The sequence below is a fragment of the Anolis carolinensis genome, chromosome 5, assembly GCF_035594765.1.
Source record: "Anolis carolinensis isolate JA03-04 chromosome 5, rAnoCar3.1.pri, whole genome shotgun sequence".
NCBI classification, from domain to species: Eukaryota; Metazoa; Chordata; class Lepidosauria; order Squamata; family Dactyloidae; genus Anolis; species Anolis carolinensis.
Window position 1 is genome coordinate 9,334,761 of NC_085845.1, and position 21,403 is coordinate 9,356,163.

The 21,403-nt window shown below is 42.1% G+C and overlaps 1 protein-coding gene across 4 annotated transcripts in view; it reads left to right on the forward strand.

Annotated features, from left to right (window-relative positions):
* ctnna2 (catenin alpha 2) overlaps nt 1-21,403 on the forward strand; it is a 701,347-nt gene that overhangs the window by 187,190 nt on the left and 492,754 nt on the right. For all 4 annotated transcript variants that reach the window (XM_062981835.1, XM_062981834.1, XM_062981832.1 and 1 more), the window contains exon 4: nt 9,245-9,411. In XM_062981835.1, coding sequence (XP_062837905.1) covers nt 9,245-9,411 — 167 coding nt within the window. The remainder of the gene's footprint in view (nt 1-9,244; nt 9,412-21,403) is intronic.

Consider the following 21,403-nt stretch of genomic DNA (forward strand, 5'->3'; position numbering starts at 1 on the left):
CTATTCTGTGGTCTCCAGTTCTGTAGCTCTTCTCATTGGCACATGTATTCCATTTTCCATTTCAGCAAGCCTGGTTAGGGCAAGGTTGCTGTGAGTCTTTTGGGCTGGATGGCCATGTTCCAGAAGTTTTCTCTGCTGACGTTTCGCCCACATCTGTGGCAGGTCCCTCACAACCTCTGAGGATGCCTGCCACAGATGCGGGTGAAATGTCAGGAGAGAAAACTTCTGGAACATGGCTATACAGCCCGAAAGATATACATCAACCCAGTGATTCCGGCCATGAAAGCCTTCGACAATATACTGAGTAGGGCATTTAGGAAGTTTTGTAGCTGGTAAGGTTCTGCATGAGCCAGTGTATTTTATTTGAGTCCTCTGTTTGGGTGGAGAAATGATGCCATTTGTTTCAATTGTGCTGTACCCAACCTTAAGCTGCAAGAAGAAGCAGGCAACAATTGTTGTTGTTATTATTATTATTATTATTATTATTATTATTATTATTATTATTATTATTATTATATTGTTTCAATTTTCTATGCTGGCAGCCTGATGACTTTTTGTTCACAACAGTGTGTGAACCCATTCTCAAGATTCCTGCCTCTTCAAAAACCTTATAGTTCTGCCAGGTACATACAGTAGAGTCTTGCTTATCCAACCTTCGTTTATCCAACGTTCTCTATTATCCAATGCAGTCTGCCTTTTAGTAGTTAGTGTTTTTGTAGTCAATGTTTTCAATACATTGTGATGTTTTGATGCTAAATTCGTAAATACAGTAATTACTACATAACATTACTGTGTATTTAACTGCTTTTTCTGTCGATTTGTTGTAAATGTGCCGTCCGCCGGACAATAAAAAGCTATAAAACTGAAACGTGCTGTCCTTTATCCGGGCGAACTGCAAATCCCTATAAGCTGTCCTATAGATATTGAACGACTGAGTCTGGATAACTTCAAAAAAGGATGTTTATTCATACAAGGTTGTAAACCTGGCACAGATCTTAAAGTTGCAGAAAATGAAACAAATTTCCATAGGTTTTAGTTGCAGAATTATCCCTGGTTCCAGAAGGCAAAGGTGATTATAAAACCACTATACCCTAATCACGCTGCCTATATTAGAAGGAGAAACTCTTTCCTTCCCTATCTTTACAGCAAAGATTAGTTCTAGAAGCGATGGAATAACTCTGCTCCTCTAACTAGATTTCCTATTCCAGATCAATATAATTCAATACTTATCTAATTTGGATAGGCTTAGATTGGCCTGGTTTTGAGGATGATTTGTCCCAGTTAGCTTTGCACAGCTGCAGCACGTTGGAAGACTATAGCCAAAATGAAGCTCCAAAATGGAGACTAGACCCTGGTAAAAAGGGCGGTCCTAAGATGTTGCATTCTTTGACCAATCACTGCAAAGAAAACTGCAGCCAGCTCTTGCAGATTCCAAGCCATTTTTCCTAGGCTTTTGCAGCCAGAGGCTGAAACAAAATGCAAAGGAGGGAAAACAAACAAACGACCAATAGGTAAGGCAAACCATCGTCCTGGGGGACGGAACACTCCCCGCTAAATTCCCAGGATGTGGGAATTTACCAATCAAAAACATACAAACACCTTTGTATACACAACAATAAAACAGTATAAAACTTACACACTTTGGACAAGCAACACGAGATTGCTGGTTGGTCTGTCCAGGACAGACATTTTGTCCTTACTATGAGTCTTTACCTGAACTTTTCTAACCTTACCGTCAGGGCAAGGAAAGGTCTTTAGTGTAATGCCCATAGGCCAGGCATAGCGGGGCAAGTCTTTGTCCTTTAGCAACACAAGGTTTCCCACCTTGAAATTGTCCTCTGGGGTTTGCCAGAGTCTTCTGGTTGGAAGCTGGCTTAAGTATTCGGCCTTCCACCTCTTCCAGAAGTGGTTGGCTAAGGTCTGCACATGCAAAATTGGTGCCACAGTCCGATCGAATTGACTTAATTGGCCCTCTGAGGGCTATGAACCTTTTCAATGCATTTAAAAATGATGAAGTGTCCATTCCCTCTACATCCTCAATATAGACAGTTCGTTTTGACAAACAAGTAAACAAAACCGCCCATCTTTTGTTATTTACAACACCACCCCTGGTTTTCCTAGTGACAACCTCCCAAGGACCAAACACATCGATTCCCACATGGGAAAAGGGGGGGTCTGTCAAAGTCCTGTCCTGAGGTAACTCAGCCATCAGCTGACTCTGAGTCGCCGACATTTGACACACTTAAAAATAACACTGCTGACCAAACTTTTAGCATTTACCACCCACAGGCCTTCATTTCTAAGGGTCGCCTCAGTCAGAGTTCTACCTTGATGATGGATTTTCTCATGGTAGTGACGAACCAACAACAAAGCAATATGGCTATTGGGGGGTACAATGATAGGGTTCTTTATACACACTTTGAGTTTAGCCTTAGCTAACCTCTCACCCACTCTTAAAATGCCCTCTTTATCCAGAAATGGGTTCAGCTCACGCAAGAAACTCCGGCTGGGGGTGTTAAGCCCTTGTTCTAACCTGGCTGTTTCTTGACTAAACTTATGCCTCTGAACTGACCTGAGTATTACTCCCTTAGCCTTCAGCATGTCCTGAACTTGCAAAGGCTGACTATCTTTGCAGACTAAGCGATGTATAAGCCTAGCAACTGCTCTAAGAAGACTGTGCCACTCCGAAAAACATTCAAAACGGTGTGGTTCCAGGCAAGATCTTTGGCCCATCTTGATTTCTGTGGTTGATTTGCAGGCTTTCACCTCTGCACTTCGTGAGACTTGAGCATTCATAATGTCCGAAAACCTTTGCTCATCTTTCGAGAGCGCTGTGGCTTCGTCTCTCTCAGAGACTTTGAAGATGGAGGAATACTCTGGAGTTATTGCTTGGCAGTAGACTGAGATATGACTTAGGCAACTGCGCACAAGTGTAGGACGTCCACCTTTAAGCACCTGTGCTTGATTGGAGTCCAACGACGATGGTGGGTGCATCTTGTTTATGCACACTGGGCCTATGACTGTCCAGCCTAATGGCAATTGTTGTGCGATAGGTGCACCTGGAGGTCCTTTAACTTGGTCGTTCACACAGAACAAGCTCGGGCAGTCCGAGCCAAGCAAAAGGGCAATGTCCACATCTGGCCGAAAGGCTGGTATAGCATTCTTTAACCGTCGCAAATGTGGATGAGCCTCCACAACTTCTCTAGTTACAATTTGTTTTTTGTTCCGAGGGATGGAGGAACACTCAATCAGGTCTGGCAACTTGAACTGTCTCTTCTGGTCGCAAGAGGAGACAACAAAGCCAGATGCTATGCGACCCTGCAACTTCTTTTTTCCTGCACACGTAGTCATAGTGTAGTCGACCATCTTGGTTTTAAGGTCAAACATGCGGAAGAACTCTGGAGTAGCCAGGGAGGCGTCGCTCTGTGAATCCAGGGCCACATAGAGTCTCTTTCTAAGCCAAGGGCTCTTGGCTGGATATACATCCGCTAGGCAGATAGGATGACAAACTCTGTACTGGTGCACGTCAGAACACAGCTCTGTACAGGCGACTGCTGAAACTTCCACCTGCATCTCTGGTGCGGCTGGCTTGTCGGTGTCTTCGACTGCTGACTTTTCTTTTGGTGAAGCGTTCTCTTTGGGGTGGGAGATGATATTGGAGTTGTGCATTGCGGTGCAATGCTTGAGGCTGTTGCATTTCTCACACTTGATGTTTTCTTTGCAGTTGGATGCAAAGTGTGGAGTTGCTCCACAGCATCTAAAGCAGATTCCCTGCTTTTGAACTAGCTGTTGCCTTTCTTTGTATGTCTTTCTACTAAACTCCCTGCAGTTGGCCAAGCTGTGAGGCTTTTGGTGAATAGGGCAAAGCAACTCTTTTACCTCCGACCTGGGTTCGTCAGCCTTGTGTTGAGTTTCGACTGCCTTTACGCTGACAGGTCTATTGGCCTCTCTAGGTGGTTTCTTGTCCACTTCAGGTGCCTTCTCTGGCTGGGTCCCTTGGTATAAGGTGGGGAGGCCCGTCTGCGGATCATTCCTTTCTCTGGCCGCCCTTGTGATGAACTGGACCAAATGAGAAAATAGAGGGTATGCCTGGGAGTGGGCCTCCTTGTAGTTGAAGACCTCCTGTCCCCAGCGTTCTTGCAAAGTGAAGGGCAGCTTGGTCAAGATCTGCCTCTGGGACAGGTACTGATCGAGGCACTTCAAACTGGGCAGTTCTGGATTCTCCTTGGCCGACTCTAATTCCGTAAGGAGATCGCTGAGGTCCCACAAGAGTTTGAAGTCTTTGAGTTTCAAAGCTGGGAACCTTTGGAGCTTGTCCATAAGAGATGCTTCAATCTCTGTGCTGGCCCCATACCTCTGCTGCAACCTGGCCCAGGCCTTTTCCAGGGCTTTGTCGGGATCGGCTACGTGGGCTGCGTAGATCTTCTTAACTTGTGAGGATGAGGCTGGGCCCAACCATGCAGCCAGAAGAGTCAGTTCTTCCTCCGGCAATAACTTTAAGTCTCTGATTGCTCTCTGGAAGGTGGCCTTCCAGAGAAGAAATTCCTCAGGCTTGTCCGAAAACTTTTCGACACCCTTGTCCTTAAGATCTCTTCTGGGGCTTCTGATGATGGAGACAAGCTGGGACTCTGGCGTCGAAGGGAACAATTGAGGAGTTTGCTGTTGTGGAGTGGACTCCCACCGTGTACCTTGCGTCAACCTTTGGCCTCTTGGAGGGATGACATCGACCACTGACGAATCGATGGTTCCCTGTGCAGCTGTCTGTAGGGGCCAACTAGCGCTCGGCCTTGGGGCCCTGATTGACTGACCTAGGGTTTTAGCAGGAGGCACAGGTAGCTCGAGCAAGGGTGAGCTCCCCGCTATGACGCTCTGCTCTGCAGGAAATTCAAACGTGACTTTGGGGCCCTGCTCTGGGTAAGGAGAGAAGTCTTCCTGTTCCTCATCCGAAAACTGGCTGTTCATGCTGCCAAGGTGCGCAAACACTTTGGCAGAAGGATCCTGTATTGGTAACTGGCTTACATTTTCTTCTGTGAGTGGCTCAATTAGGGCCTTGGCCAAAGTCTCAGCCCTTACCCTTTTGGCTGCGGCATCCATCTTTATTCTAAGCATCTCTATACGAGCCTGTTCTATTTGCATTTCGCTTTGTCTTTGGGCCTGTTCCATTTGCATTTCGCTTTGTCTACGGGCCTGTTCTATTTGCATTTCGCTTTGTCTACGGGCCTGTTCTATTTGCAGTCGTTGCTCTTCTTCTTTAAAGGGAAGGGTGAGATCAGCTGCCTTAGCATCAGCCTCCGCCCCCGCTACCTTGCTCTTTAGCTCCAGACGTGCAGCCTCCTTAATGTGCAAGGCAGCTAGGGAAGAGATGGCACTCCCAGCAGCAGAAGACTTGCTAGAGTGGCTATGTTTAGATGATGCACACTCCCTTAGTTTAGATACCTGGCTAGAGCGGTTAGACTTAAGACTAAGTGCCACAGCAGGTGATTTTAAAAGATTGGTCTCATGGCTGCATAAGGAAGACTGATTTCCTTTTGGCTCAGACCTTAGATTAACAGGTGGAGAACTAAATTCCAAGGCATCTAGAATTGCCCTCACCTTATTTTCTTTCTCATTAGTGTCAGCTAAGACACTCACTATTTCTAACTCTGAATCCTTGGCGTTAATGCGCTCGAGGACCTGGACTATCTTAGACACCAAACCCCTCCAGAGACCGAAGGTCTCTTCAAGGTCTGTCTGTAATATGGATGGCACCCTTGTAATACCCAAGCTCTCAATTCTGACCATCAATGTTACAATTCGCTCCCATGCCGAACCTAACCTCACATGGAGGAGCTCCTTTTCGTCTATTAGATGGGCTAGCATTTTGGCTGAAGGGTGCTTTATCCTTTGGGGCCTTTCATTCCTACTTTCAGCCTCAGAAGGAGGTATACCATCTGTATCATCTTGAAATTGCATAGACATTATGTATTCTTAATAGCAAGTAAATTTACAACAAAGGCAAATGCAATATACCTGCAAGTAAATTTACAATAAAAGCAAATTCAATATATAATACAATGCACAACACTTAACCATAGCAATATATATCACTAAGTAACTATACTTTACAAAGATTGTGACCTTTGGCGCCAGATTTTGGTGGGCAAGTTGCAAAATGCCAACTGACAGCAACTTGCCACTTGTTACCTCCCTTGCCCGAGTGACGTAAACTGCCAAAATGGCGACTTCGCCAAATTTTCAAGCACCTCGTGCTCTGCGGCTCGAGGCCTGCCGCCGAAGGAGCACCGAGGCTGGCTTTGGAAAGGAGGAGAGAAGAGACGCCTCCTCCCCGCTGTGAAGGGAGGTCACCACCGCAGGTCGATGAAGCAGGTCACCACCGCAGGACGATGAGGCAGGTCACCACCGCAGGACGATGAGGCAGGTCACCACCGCAGGACGATGAGGCAGGTCACCACCGCAGGACGATGAGGCAGGTCACCACCGCAGGACGATGAGGCAGGTCACCGCCGCAGGTCAATGAGGCAGGTCACCACCGCAGGACGATGAGGCAGGTCACCACCGCCGGACCATGAGGCAGGTCAAAGCCGGCCGAGTGCTCCGGCCGAACTCCTGATGAAGAGGCTGTCAAAGCCGGTTGAGTGCTCCGGCCGAACTCGCAGCAGCGTTGCCAGGCCTGTCCAGGTTCTAGCCTGGTTCTGGTGGGCTCCACGCCTCAGAGCCAGCCAAAGAACTGTCGCTGGTGCTCCGCGGCTCGAGGTCTACCGCCGAGGGAGCCCTGGACGTTGCTGGGAACTGCACAGCCTGTGCAAACCCAGAAAGCCACTGGGCTACGTGCGCACACGCGAGCCAAATAGCAAGGAAATAGAGCCCCACTATTTGACTCCTTCAGGTCTGAGAGCGGGCTCCACTACCTGAGACGCTGGTAGAGTCTTTAGGTATGCAGACTGAGCTCAGGCGGAAAAGCCGCAGCCTATACTAAAACTTCCTAAACTATAAAAAACTATAAAGCCGTGCAAGCTAGCTGAAGCGGAAAAACCGCTGATCGACCTCAAAACTGTGCCGTCCGCCGGACAATAAAAAACTATGAAACTGAAACGTGCTGTCCTTTATCCGGGCGAACTGCAAATCCCTATAAGCTGTCCTATAGATATTGAACGACTGAGTCTGGATAACTTCAAAAAAGGATGTTTATTCATACAAGGTTGTAAACCTGGCACAGATCTTAAAGTTGCAGAAAATGAAACAAATTTCCATAGGTTTTAGTTGCAGAATTATCCCTGGTTCCAGAAGGCAAAGGTGATTATAAAACCACTATACCCTAATCACGCTGCCTATATTAGAAGGAGAAACTCTTTCCTTCCCTATCTTTACAGCAAAGATTAGTTCTAGAAGCGATGGAATAACTCTGCTCCTCTAACTAGATTTCCTATTCCAGATCAATATAATTCAATACTTATCTAATTTGGATAGGCTTAGATTGGCCTGGTTTTGAGGATGATTTGTCCCAGTTAGCTTTGCACAGCTGCAGCACGTTGGAAGACTATAGCCAAAATGAAGCTCCAAAATGGAGACTAGACCCTGGTAAAAAGGGCGGTCCTAAGATGTTGCATTCTTTGACCAATCACTGCAAAGAAAACTGCAGCCAGCTCTTGCAGATTCCAAGCCATTTTTCCTAGGCTTTTGCAGCCAGAGGCTGAAACAAAATGCAAAGGAGGGAAAACAAACAAACGACCAATAGGTAAGGCAAACCATCGTCCTGGGGGACGGAACAGTAAAACATGATGTTTTGGTGCTTAATTTGTAAAATCATAATGTAATTTGACATTTAATGGGCTTTTCCTTGATCCCTCCTTATTATCCAACATTTTTTGCTTATCCAACATTCTGCTGGCCCGTTTATGTTGGATAAGTGAGACTCTACTGTACTACGATATTTGTTGGGGATACCTTTGGTCCTAACAATCACATCTCTTTTTTTGAAAGGCAAGCTATTCTTATACTTATACTTATAAGAATATTTATATTCTTATATGAAAATAGGGTTTAAGTGAGTAACCAAAAGCAGCGACCTTCTCAAAAAGCCACCTCTGTTCTGTGAATTTGCTATTCTTCAGGTTGCCTGTGTTTCGTCACATGCCATGACCTTGCTGTGTGCTTTGTCACACATTACCAAGTATTATGTTGTGTGTATTATTGTCTGATGAAATAGTGATGGTGTCCGAACTTCAGTACAGAGAAAGCCACAATGGACACAACTGTCAGGAAAGCTATGGGCTGATGAACATTGAATGCTGGCCAAGTACAATAGATATTACGCTAATTGTTTTGTTTAGAAGCATTGAAATAGGGGAAAGGTCAAAGGAGGGTGAACATTTGGGAAACATGCAATTCCTATATGAGAAAATGCTTACACTTCCACTCCCACCCACTACTTAGGCAAAACTAGCAATACTGATGTATGGATAAAGCACGAGGATATTGAATGAACGGATTTTAACCATATGTTTTATATTTTATAATGTATTTAACTGTTTGTAATAAATTTTATATGCTGTTTGTTTTTAATGATGTGTCGGCATCAAATTGTTGCCAATTGTACCTGAGTCCCTTCGGGTGAGAAGGGCGGGATAGAAATATTGAAAATAAGTAAATAAATAAATATATTTCAGAATATATTGTCCTAATCTGGACAAACTGCTTTGATCACCTTTATTCTGTCAGTTTTTTTTAAGAGCCAGACGTAACCATTATGTGTGATTACATAAATATTTTCATTCCTCATTGCTTAACTGCAAATTGTTTATCAATACAGCATTTCATATTGAGTGTTTTAAATAGCCTTCTCTGAAATGTTAGGATATCACCTATCAATCAATGAAGTCTGTTTCGGTTATGTGTTTGGATACCCACTCCAAAGAGGGATTTGCATCTTCCTTAAACTGTTTTTTTTTTTTAAATGAAATCAACATGAAAAACATTGCACTGATAAGCACAAGGATGGTGACAACGGCAACTGCTTCTACTCCCGCTTTTCTACTGATGGGAAAATATGACACATCAACAAAGCCCCCTCATGCCATGATTAGACAGCAGAGCATAAGTGAATAAAATATAGATTTTAAAACATTATGACCTAGCCTATTCTTAATTACAGTAACATTTTCAATAAATTAAGGTACAGGCATTTAGGTATTTGAAGTCCTTGTGAGCCTGCTTTTAAAATGAGCTTGTTTTAATTGTCTTTCAGGTGAAACCATGCGGATTGCCTCTTCAGAGTTTGCCGATGATCCTTGTTCCTCTGTCAAACGCGGTACGATGGTACGAGCGGCCCGCGCTCTGCTTTCAGCTGTCACCCGCCTGCTCATCCTAGCTGACATGGCAGATGTCATGAGGCTTTTGTCTCACCTGAAAATTGTAAGACTTCTTAAATAGGTTATGCTCGTGTCTGGGGATGTGGGATCGTAGACTACACAGGAAAAGAAGGGCAGCTGAAACTGGGATCCTATTAGCTCACTATAACAGTGTAGTTACCAATTATACTGGCAGTTGTGCTTATGCCAGGGTCATATAAGTCGACATGGAAAGACAGGCCAAGTTGCCACTGCAGTGCCATCGAGCTGTTGGTTCCAAGCACTTCCACAATGCTTGGCTTCCAGCCTGCTCTGAGCGAATTCAGGAAGGCAGCTTTGTCTATCATCCAGTACTTTTTTAATGAAAATCTTCATGTCCTCTAAGCCATGCACTTTTTGCTGTTCATTTCTCAGAGGTGAGATGGAAGGAATCTCTCCCAGGCGGAAACACCCACTTTTGTATCTGGCACTCCTGTATCAATTCTTTAGGACTGGAAGTAGGGCTATCAGGACATCCATAATTCAGATACTAATTTATTTGAGTGCAGAAATACATGGAATCATCAATGGTTAGAAAAAGATGTAGGGACCAAGATTTGGGGTTACATGTAAATTACTCACGCTATAAAGTATTGTCCTTCTATCTGACACAACTAACTGCAACTCTTGATTTACTTTCTATGTTCCCAAAGAATGGGCTGCTCCTGCTTTTACAAACAATTAGTCTCAAAATTTTCTACAGGCACATTTCATGCTGATGACACTCTTTGTATGCAGTATATTTAGGAAGACTTTGGACATACAGTGCAGCAACATATCACATGTGGAACATGTGGATCAAGATGTGTTCTCACATAATTGTTATACAGTAGAGTCTCACTTATCCAAGCTAAACAGGCCGGCAGAAGCTTGGATAAGCGAATATCTTGGATAATAAGGAGGGATTAAGGAAAAGCCTATTAAACATCAAATTAGGTTATGATTTTACAAATTAAGCACCAAAACATCATGTTATACAACAGATTTGACAGAAAAAGTAGTTCAATACACAGTAATGTTATGTTGTAATTACTGTATTTACGAATTTAGTACAAAAATATCATGATATATTGAAAACATTGACTACAAAAATGGCTTGGATAATCCAGAAGCTTGGATAAGCGAGGCTTGGATAAGTGAGACTCTTCTGTAATTGCTTTGACTGCACACACTGATTGTATGGCCATAGTCATGTTGAAATTATATGGACTTTTCATAGGCATGATCAACACGAGGATAGGTAAAAGGTAAAGGTTTCCCCTGACATTAAGTCCAGTCCTGACCGACTCTGGGGGTTGGTGCTCATCTCCATTTATAAGCCGAAGAGCCAGCGTTGTCCATAGACACCTCCAAGGTCATGTGGCCGGCATGACTGCATGGAGCACCATTACCTTCCCGCTGGAGCAGTACCTATTGATCTACTCACATTTGCATGTTTTCGAACTGCTAGGTTGGCAGGAGCTGGGGCTAACAGCGGGCGCTCATTCCGCTCCTGGGATTTGAACCTGGCACCTTTCGGTCCACAAGACTAGGATAAACTGTATTAATCAGACAAAGTAGATAAACTTATGGAATACTACAAAAGGAGTAAATTGCTGTCTCCAACTCCTGTGTGTGGGGCTCTACAGGGAGGAGAGAACTTTGCATTACACATGTTTTAGATATATATTGTATCTCCAAGGGTCTTCTTAGTCATATATACACCTTAACATGAGCCCTTTTGTGCCAGAGCTCGTACTTTGCGGTCAACTCAACACGTGGAAGCTGTAGTCTATCTCCCTCTTGTGGTAGAATCAAAACATGGAGGGTTGCTTCTCCTGTGAGCCGGGATATGAAATCCAGTACATCTAAATGTCAGAACTTTGATTGGCGCTGGAAGCAGCAAGTGCTTAATGAATGATCAAAGATGGGGAACAATGAAAGCCACAGAGGAATGATAGAGCAGCAAATGATTTACCGGTGGTTTGTATTTGGTTTGCCGCTGTCTGCCGTCCTGCCTGCAGAAGCCTGTAACAAAATGCTTTGTAATTGGAGCTAACCAGTCTGATGATTGATTTCTCCTTCTCTCCTTTCATTGCCTGCTGTTTGTTAATTGCAGTGGAATGGGAGGGGGGAGAAGAATCTGACTTATAAACTGGACAGAGAAGAATATTTATAAAAGCTAGGTTGTCTCTTTGAGCAGATTGTTTCTCTCTTTCATAAAAATTATGGCATAATATGGTTCTTGTGGGTGTGACACCCAGCAATCTTTAGCTTGGAAGACAAACCCATGCAGCAGTGTGCTGAATTGACCAGGACTAGCAGCAATAGTGGAAAATGTCAGTTCTTTCCCTGCAGAGAAGATGGCAATTCTTGCTTTAATAATAATAATAATAATAATAATAATAATAATAATAATAATAATAAGAAGAAGAAGAAGAAGAAGAAGAAGACGACGACGACTCTGGCAGAAACCAGTGCAGGTGGTCCCGGTAGTGATGGGCACACTGGGTGCCGTGCCAAAAGATCTCAGCCAGCATTTGGAAACAATAGACAATGACAAAATTACGATCTGCCAACTGCAAAAGGCCACCCTACTGGGATCTGCGAGCATCATCCGAAAATACATCACATAGTCCTAGACACCTGGGAAGTGTTTGACTTTTGATTTTGTGATATGAAATCCAGCATGTCTATCTTCTTAGCTGTGTCATACAATAAAATAATAATAATAATAATAATAATAATAATAATAATAATAATAATAATAATAATAATTTATTTTTATACCCCACATCCATCTCCCCTAGGGGACTTGGGGCGGCTTACATGGGGCCAAGCCTGGATAAAACAAACAAAGCAAAATAAAACAACATCAGAAAATACAAAACACGAAAATTAAAATGGACATTTTAAAATATAAAAATAATAAACATCATAAAAACATGGATTTGGCACCCAAGTAAAAAGGATAAACATGAACTGAGTAAAGTGCAGCGAGAGAGTATTGTAAACAAGATAGTTTAAAGGTGCTACCTTCAATAGGGAAGCAACTTGGGATGGGGTGGACTACATATAATAAATAGGTGGGGAGTAATAAAGTGCAACAGATGTTTTTTAAGGAGTAGGAGCAACAATGTGGGAGGAGAGCATATACCATTCACTTAAGTAATTACATTGCTTTCAGGGAGCTGAAGGAATAGGTTTCCTGGCCTGGCCTTCTCTTGCTTGAGTTCAATTCAAATGTTTTTCTTGGTCTCTCTCTGGTAACAAACAACTCCTTCTCATCAAAGAGCATCTGTTTCATTATTTCTTGCTCTGAATGTCAGTATACACTACCGAATAAGAGAAAGTATGCATTATAAGTTGTACAAATGTAAGTCCTTATCCATTCTAAAGCATGTTCCATGCAAATTCGCATTACAGTATGATGAAAAGAATGCTTTTCAAGCTTTGGTCCCCAAAATGTTTTTGATGTTGCATCCTAAAAGCTTCCTTCTGGGAATCAAAAACAATTGGAGAGCAAGACATGGAAAGCCACTGATGCAGAGGGTTGAAACAATTTCTTTTGTCCACATTCAGAGCATCTTGGCCAGCAAGTTCTACCAAAAGAACTACTTGTCATCCATCCACACTCTTTATTTCTTTTTTCCTTCCTGTTTATCCCTGAACTTTTCACAAAATGTTAGTGCTGTTGAAATGCCAAGCTAGGTCCTGTTCTGATACAACCACTCCTGTTTCCTCCTCCTCTCTTTCTCTCCACCCTCCCAGTTCTAAGAAACTAATTCAGGAAGCCCATGATGCATTTCTCTGTTGATGTTGAACTCTTGCAAAACCTTCTGGAGCAGAAGGAAGCTATGTAATGCAGTTAACTATTGAAATTCACCCTTCTCCAGCGAAATCTTTTAAAATTTTATGTAGAAGTGTTGTTCAGTAGTACACTGGCTGACTTTACAAGGATTGTGACCCCGAAAACCACTCATTCTTCTTCTATCAGTCCTATCCACAATAAATTAATGTCTTGGTAATTCCAATTAAATATTTAAATCTACACTATTCAGATTTTGGGACAGAAATGATACTTTGTCCCTGCAGTGTAATTTTCCAACATGAATGTGGATTAGTAGAATTTCACAGCAAGCCGTACCTCCATCTGTGCATCCACATTCGTTTCCCTGAAAAGTTCCAGTAGTCTTGTATGAGGTCATTATCCTGGGGCAATTACATGATTCCACTGACATTTTCATAAATACTCAATAAGCCACTTTAATATCCCCCCATATTCCTGTACCATTCCCTCTAGCAGAAGGCATTGGCATCAGCTGAAAAAGGAGGAAGGCTGCTGTGCAATTTCAATTGTCCGCAACTCCATTTGTATTAGAATGGAAGTGATAGTAGTTTGCTTTATGCAATGATTGCAGCAATTTCCATGTCACAAAATTAGTTAGTATTTTCATTGTTGCAAAGTAGCAGTAGGAACAAATTACATGATTTTGGTTCTCATTGGATTTTTTTTAAAGGCAATCAGTAAGGTTTTCACTTGGTTTAACAAAAAGGGAGTGAGTGATGCCATGATTAGGTAATTATCACCATGGTATCAGAAAGCAGCATTTACCTCTGGAGTGTGTTGAACATTATCTAGAGACTTTGCTTCAGTTGTGTATGCTTGAATGTGCGGTTTTCTATATAAAGTGCAAGTCCATATTAAAAAAGATAAAAGAAGATGAGACAGAGAAACTTTGAATTCATGCTGAATTTAGAAGAGACGTGCTTTAATATGATGCACAAGTTCAAGAATGGCTATTCTTTCCAAGAACAAGAATTTCCAAATAGATGAATGTCTACTGGTAGAGGAAGACAGAATATTTCATGCTCCCCATAAGTTTAACATAGGTAGTGTGAAGTCTTAATCTTATTGTGCTTTGGTCAGACCTTATCTAGTGTACTGTGTCCAGTTCTGGGCTCTGCAATTCAAGAAGGATATTGATGAGCTAGGTGTCCAGAGAAGGGTGATCAAAATGATCAAAGGTTTGGAAACCAATCCCTATGAGGAACTAGTAAGAGAGCTCGGGATATTTAGCTTGGATAAAAGAAAAGAAGTCTAGGAGGGGACATGAGTGCCTTGTTTAAATATATGAAAGGATGTCACATTGAGAAGAAGGGGGCAAGCTTGTTTTCCACTGCTCTGGAGACTAGGACATGAAGCAATGTATTCAAACTTCAGCAAAAGAGAATTCACCTAAACATTAGGAGGAACTTCCTGATGATAAGAGTTGTTCAGCTGTGGAATATGCTGCCTTGGAGCGTGGTGGAGTCTCCTTCTCTGGAGGTTTTTAAGCAGAGGCTGTATTTATTTATTTTATTTATTTACCTTATTTCTACCCCGCCTTTCTCCATCCTGAGGGCACTCAAGGCGGCTTACACTTGGCAACCATTCGATGCCTTAAAAATACATACGGTGGAGAGGAAAATCAATTAAAATTAAAAATTAATACACATTAAACATTTAAAAACATCACATTCAATATTGAAATCACATCCTCACAACCTCTGAGGATGCCTGCCATAGATGTGGGTGAAACTTCAGAGAGAATACTTCTGGAACATGGCCGTACAGCCCGGAAAACATACAATAATCCTAAAATCACATCATCCGAAAATCATAATCCAAGGCTGTTCCATCATTAATTATACATTATTCCAAGTCTATTATTGCACTGTACTAATTACCAAAAGCCTGATCCCAAAACCATGTTTTTACTTTCCTTCTGAAGGCTAGAAAGGAGGGTGCTGATCTAATGTTTCTTGGATGGGAGTTCCACAGCCAAGGGGCCACCACTAAGAAGGCCCTGTCTCTCGTCTCCGCCAGCCACGCTTGCGAGGAAGGCGGGACCAAGAGCAAGGCCTCCCCAGAAGATCTTAATTGTTGCACCTCAGATTCACCTTGCTCTGACACACAAACTGTACAGCAGGTTTAAGTCTTTTCAGTTTATTAAAAATTGATAGAAAAAAGTTCTTCAAAAAGCAAAAGTAAAATCTCAAAAGCCAGTTACAAAATATAATCTTGAGATACAAATCAGGCATTCACAAGGAATTTAACAAGGTCCAAAGAAGGCATGGCAAAGTCCAAGGAACATGGATACATAGATTGCAAGATAATCCAAGACATGGCAGGAAAACTAGAACTTGCTTCTCTGGTGAAAGAAAGTTGCTTTCACAACAACTTTATCCCAAACGTCCCCTTTTAACACTCTTTGCAAAACATGAAAGCATTCCTTTGCCCTCGTAGCTCCCCCCACCTGTTTGCAATTCTAGTACTATGGCGTACCCTCAATTCCAACCGGTCTGCTCGATCTAAAGAGCCCATCTCGTCAAGGTCAGCTTGCGCATTATTTCATTAAGGCTCATTATCAGGCTGAGAACATTCCACCCTCTCGTCCTCCTTTCCCGAGTCAGTGTGCACCTGGCTGGCTTCAGTAGTTTCAGAGTCATCAACACCAACCCTCTCTGTGGGAAACTGAACTTGCACTCTTTGTTCCTCATCTTCCAGAGGCCTTTCGGGGAGATTCTGAACCGGAACCCCGGTTTCCTCATCAGAGTCAATCCCAGATTCCAGCCGAGTCACAACATTAATCTCTGAGGTGGTTCATAGGGGAAGATACGTTCGAACAGATAAACTGGGCCAGAATCGTTTAGGGCTTTATAGGCTAAAGCCAGTACTTTGAATTGTGCCCGGTAGCAGACTGGCAGCCAGTGGAGCTGACATAGCAAGGTATATCTCCGTATGTTGCTCCGGTGAGCAATCTGGCTGCTGCCCGTTGGATTACCTGTAGCTTCTGAGCAGTCTTCAAAGGCAACCCCATGTAGAGTGCATTGCAGTAGTCTATATGCGATGTAACCAAAGTGTGGACCACCGTGGCCAAGTAAGGCTTCCCAAGGCATGGGCGCAACGGGCACACAAGTCTTTGTTGTGTGATCATCTGTCAGGGATGTGTGGCAGGAGATTGGACTTGGGTGGCCTTGATGGTCTTTTCCAACTCTCTGATTCTATGATTCTAGTTGTCAATTATCGTGAAGTTGAACTTAACTTCTGACAATCCTATAAATCAGAAACTTCCAGTTCTTGTTATCAACACCACTGGTCCGATCGTCCAGACTCAGGCCCATGGCTTTCTTGATTGAATCTACCAACTTATAATATGGATTTCTTCTTTTCCTACTTTCCTTCTCCGCTTCTGAGGAGTCACATCTTTCACAATGTGTCTAAAGTATGATAGTCTCAGTATAGTCACTTTGGCTTCTAGAGAGCATCCAGGCTTCAGACAGGGGAATCTTTTCTCCCCTATGCCTGGCATAGGAATCTGACAAGTTGGGGAAAAAGGGAGGGTGTTTATTTAATCTCAACTGTGAGTCTCCAACAAGATGAACAGGAGGAAGATGATTTGCAGGCTAGTTGCTCTTCTGGAAGCCATAACACAGAATTGCAGTTAGTTTTTTATTATAATAATTATTACAGCACTTTTTCTCTAAACATTAAAATAGAATTGAACCTAGAATTATCTAAAATGAATAACTAAAACCATTAAAACCAATATAAAATACATTGGGGGGGCCCTGGTGGCACAGTGTGTTAAAGCGCTGAACTGCCGAACTTGCAGACCAAAAGGTTCCAGGTTCAAATCCCGGGAGCAGAATGAGCGCCCGCTGTTAGCCCCAGCTCCTGCCAACCTAGCAGTTCGAAAACATGCAAATGTGAGTAGATAAATAGGTACCACTCCGGCGGGAAGGTAACGGCCCTCCATGCAGTCATGCCGGCCACATGACCTTGGAGATGTCTATGAACAACGCCATCTCTTCGGCTTAGAAATGGAGATGAGCACCAACCCCCAGAGTCGGTCACGACTGGACTTAATGTCAGAGGAAACCTTTACCTTTACCTTTTACTAAAAATACATAAAACACCACATTTACTGTAAACAGAAGTTAGGTGATGTCTATCACTTACTTTTATATGTCTTTTAAAAAATAAACTACAGGTCGTTCCCAAGTTACGAACAAGATAGATTCTGTAAGTTTGTTCTTAAATTGAATTTCTATGTAAGTAGGAACAGATACATTTTTAAATGTAACTTCAGCCATGTGTGTGTGAGAGAGAGAGTGTGTGTGTATGGCTGGAGATACACTTAAAAATGTACCTGTATCTCTGTGTGTAAACACACACACACACAGAGAGAGAGAAAGAGATAGACAGACAAACCTTTGGGTAGCATAGGGAAGGGTGAACACCCCCGTGGTGTGTTTGTTTTGCTGTCATTCCCCTGTTCAAAGATTTCACCTCACTTTCTGTACCTGTGGGAAAAAGGACTGGTGATAAAGCTTCAGTGGAGACATCTTTTCCCCATGATAGCTCTTTCAGGAATGAATTTCCCTTCCTAGGGATAGATTTCTCTCACTTTCTGCTGTCTGATCACTGTTTCTAAGTATAAGAAGCTTAAAAGTCGGACGTTTGTAACTCAGGGACTGGACTGCCTGTATTAGCAGAAATGAAGGGTCGATAATTATCAATAGAGAATTTTACACATACCACACACACACATAGAGATGATTAGGTTATTGTAATGCAATCTGTCATGATAGATGAGCTAAAGATGGGATATAAAAGTTCACATGACTCCATTCCAAGTGGAATAGTCTGAAATTGCAGGGTTGTAAAAGCCTTGTTCAAGGTGAAATCATATATGGCAATTAATCTCTTTGTGGATTCCTGCTATTATGCAAAGTAGCTGTACTTCATTGGCTCATTTATTTTTATTTCGTGCCAAAAGCTTTGCATGAAATAAGTTTAAAACTGATAAAATAGAGGAATCATAAACAGCTAAATAGTTTTAGACCAAAAACGGGCAACAGCGACTGCATTGTCTGTAGCTTTAAACAGTTCTTCCTCTGTGCATGAGGCAGGGCATGGTGGGCAAGCATAGAGAGGCTGAGTTGTTTGTTCTGCTCCACAATCGCACAAGGTGGAAGATCCTTCAAGGTAATGCCATTTTGACAGGTTGTCTTTTGATCTGCCCACTTCACTTCTAAGTCTGTTCAGGGACTTCCAAGTTGCTTATTCTTGGTTTGTCCCTGGATTGCCTGATTTTGCTGTCTACAGGGATATTCTTTCTAGGTTGTTGTGTGTTTTCTGGTCTGTATGGCCATGCTCCAGAAGCTCTGATTGGTTCCTGTCTGGAATTCCCTGTTTTCAGAGTGTTGTTACTGTCCTGATTTAGAGGAGTGGTGGTTCTCATGAAGCTTTTCTTTGGATCATTATATGTTTTCCTCTTCATTTGCTCATTTTATATGCCATCCTATTTTAACTATAAGTTGATTTCTGACCTCAACATACTGTAATTATTAATCATTCTTTTTTTCCCACATGGTACTATCTCATGGACACAACCAATTCATCATTACTTGTACAATTATTTTCCAAGACTCTTTTTTTGCTGTTTAAGAGCTAACTATTTGCCAATGTTTTACCTCTCATGGGCTTTAATTAAACCGGTACAGGAGAAATGCATCATACATATGAGTTAACTTCTTTGTTTCATAGTACTTATGAGCTGCAGATTCTTGTAACCTTAGCAAATACTTTTGAGTAATGTTATACTAAAATCGAAACCCAGATTGCTTCCTTCTGCCCTTTAACAAAAAAATACTGCTACTTGAATTGATTAAATGACTTCTAGTTGCTCCTTGGTGGCCAGCTCAATGGTCTGTTTTGCTAAATTGGATCCCTAAATATTTATAATTCGTAACTTCCTCAGTATTAAATCCCAGTTAACCTCTTGAGTTTTCCATCCTTTAACTAAACACCAACTTTTCTTATTTGACTTTAAAACAAAACAAAAATAACACTAGTTATTTCTAAAGAATAACCCGTTGTTTCTTTCTGTTACAAAAGATAAGCTTTGTTGATGCATAAAAAGGACAGAAGTTTAAAATCTTCTACAGTGATTGAAATTTTCTGAAGATTATGATTTTCATGAAGTTTGCATAAAAATGAATTAGAGAGCAAAGGCTGTCCTATGGAAATATTTGAAAAACCAAGTCTAAATTGGGTTGCTATGAGTTTTCCAAGCTGTCTGGCCATGTCCTAGAAGCATTCTCTCCTGACGTTTCACCCACATCTGTGGCCGGCATCCTCAGAGGTTGTGAGTTCTGTTGGAAACTAGGCAACATGGCCATATAGTCTGGAAAACTCACAGCAACCCAGTGATTCTGGCCATGAAAGTCTTTGAAAGCCCACTCTAAATTGTTCAAGCTTCGATAAAGTATTTTTCTTCTAAATTTATGGGTGGTATTTAAATGCTGAACTAAATGCAGTTGAAAACAATTGCTAAGTAAATTTTTAAAAACCTACAACATATTTTTCTTGATTTAAATCAAAGGATCTACAACAAAGCATTTATCAGTGTTGCTTCCCGAGGAATTTGTTCTTCTGTGATAAGAACAAGAATTAATTGCTTTTCCACCCAAAGATCCAGCTTGTTTCTTTGCTAACTATATTCAGCTAATTAAAAACATTGGTTTCATCATCACGATGGAACAGCTTGGTTAACAGTGTTGGAACGATGTTCATCTACGTGACTCTGAAACTAAATTCCACATTACAAGTATTGAACTGGTAGCCCATGCCATTCACATTGAGTCGGAATATCTTGCTAAATCTATATTGTTTAAATGCGAAAAGCATGGCTCTTAACAATTGCATTGTCGAGCATGAGTGAACATGGAAAGCTCTTAACATGAGATGTTAAAGTGAAAGCTTTCCAGTTAATTGAAATTGATTACTTTTTTGAGAAGGCAATGTGAATTTAAGCATTTGCAGGGGGAATGTTATGCCCTGTTAGGCTTTAAGAACTCGATTTCCTGAGCTCAGTTTTGAAGAACCTGCTTCTACTAAAGAAGTGACCTCGAGGAGGCTCTTCTGGCATGCATGCAAGGAGGCGTTTGAAAACACACAACTTTTCCAAGAAAGAACTATCACCGTGCATGTATTTTAAGACAAAATGGTGATTATACTCTCAGGAACTGTAGCACAACTCTAAAAATGGCCAAAGCCTGAAACAATGGTTATCACAAAGTCACACTGGCATAGGCTCTGGTAAACTTACTGTATTAAGGAAAGCTTTTGCATCTTTGGAAGCCTGTACATTTAGCAGCTTAACTGGCTTCCTCTGATTGCTACTGCAGTCTTGCTGTGATGGCATGCCTGAGCCTTTGGGAAAAACGATAGTGTCTGGCTTTACTTGGGGGCTATCTGTATACCTTCTGTTAAGAACAATACCCTTAACATGCAGAGGCACTTTAGGCAAGGTGAAAAGATAACCAAAATGAGTTTACTGAAAACAAGATGAATAAAGGGTTAACTCCACCTGGGACTATTATAAAATAGCTTAGGACAATACATTACAAAAGGAGATTTTGCTGGTTGCAGTAATCTCTCTGGAGTCCTTAAAGGTCTTCTGCCCCAGATGCAAAGCAATGGTTTACAGGCTGGTGCTCATACGCTGTCTCAGTCTTCTTCCTTGTCAAGCTTAAGCTGGTCAAAAGCTTATGTTGTCTCTGGGACTAGTGGCATATGAATACTGTCTGAATGCAGGTGCTAAGGATGACTGTTTTGGATTGCTTGGGCCTAGGATCACCAGACAATGCCCAAGCCTCTGGTCACTGTGTCTCTTCTGCAGAAAAAGGAGGAGTCTAGCAAGAGAGCTCTGTACAGGAAAATAGAATAGACCAACTAAGGCTGGCCTCTAGGGTTTTTTTTAATGCTCCACCCAAAACTAATACAAAGGGAGGTGTCTACCCTATTGGAAAACCTATAAACAGGGGGACTAAAGCAAAGGAGAGGAAAAGGCAGAGCCAAGACTTCACACTTGCCTCTGCTGCAGCATGAAGTAATGAACTCTGGGGTGTATAGTTCATAATGGAATATATCTGATAAACAGGTATCTCATTGTCTTGACTCAAATAAGAAGACATGCATGAGTTTC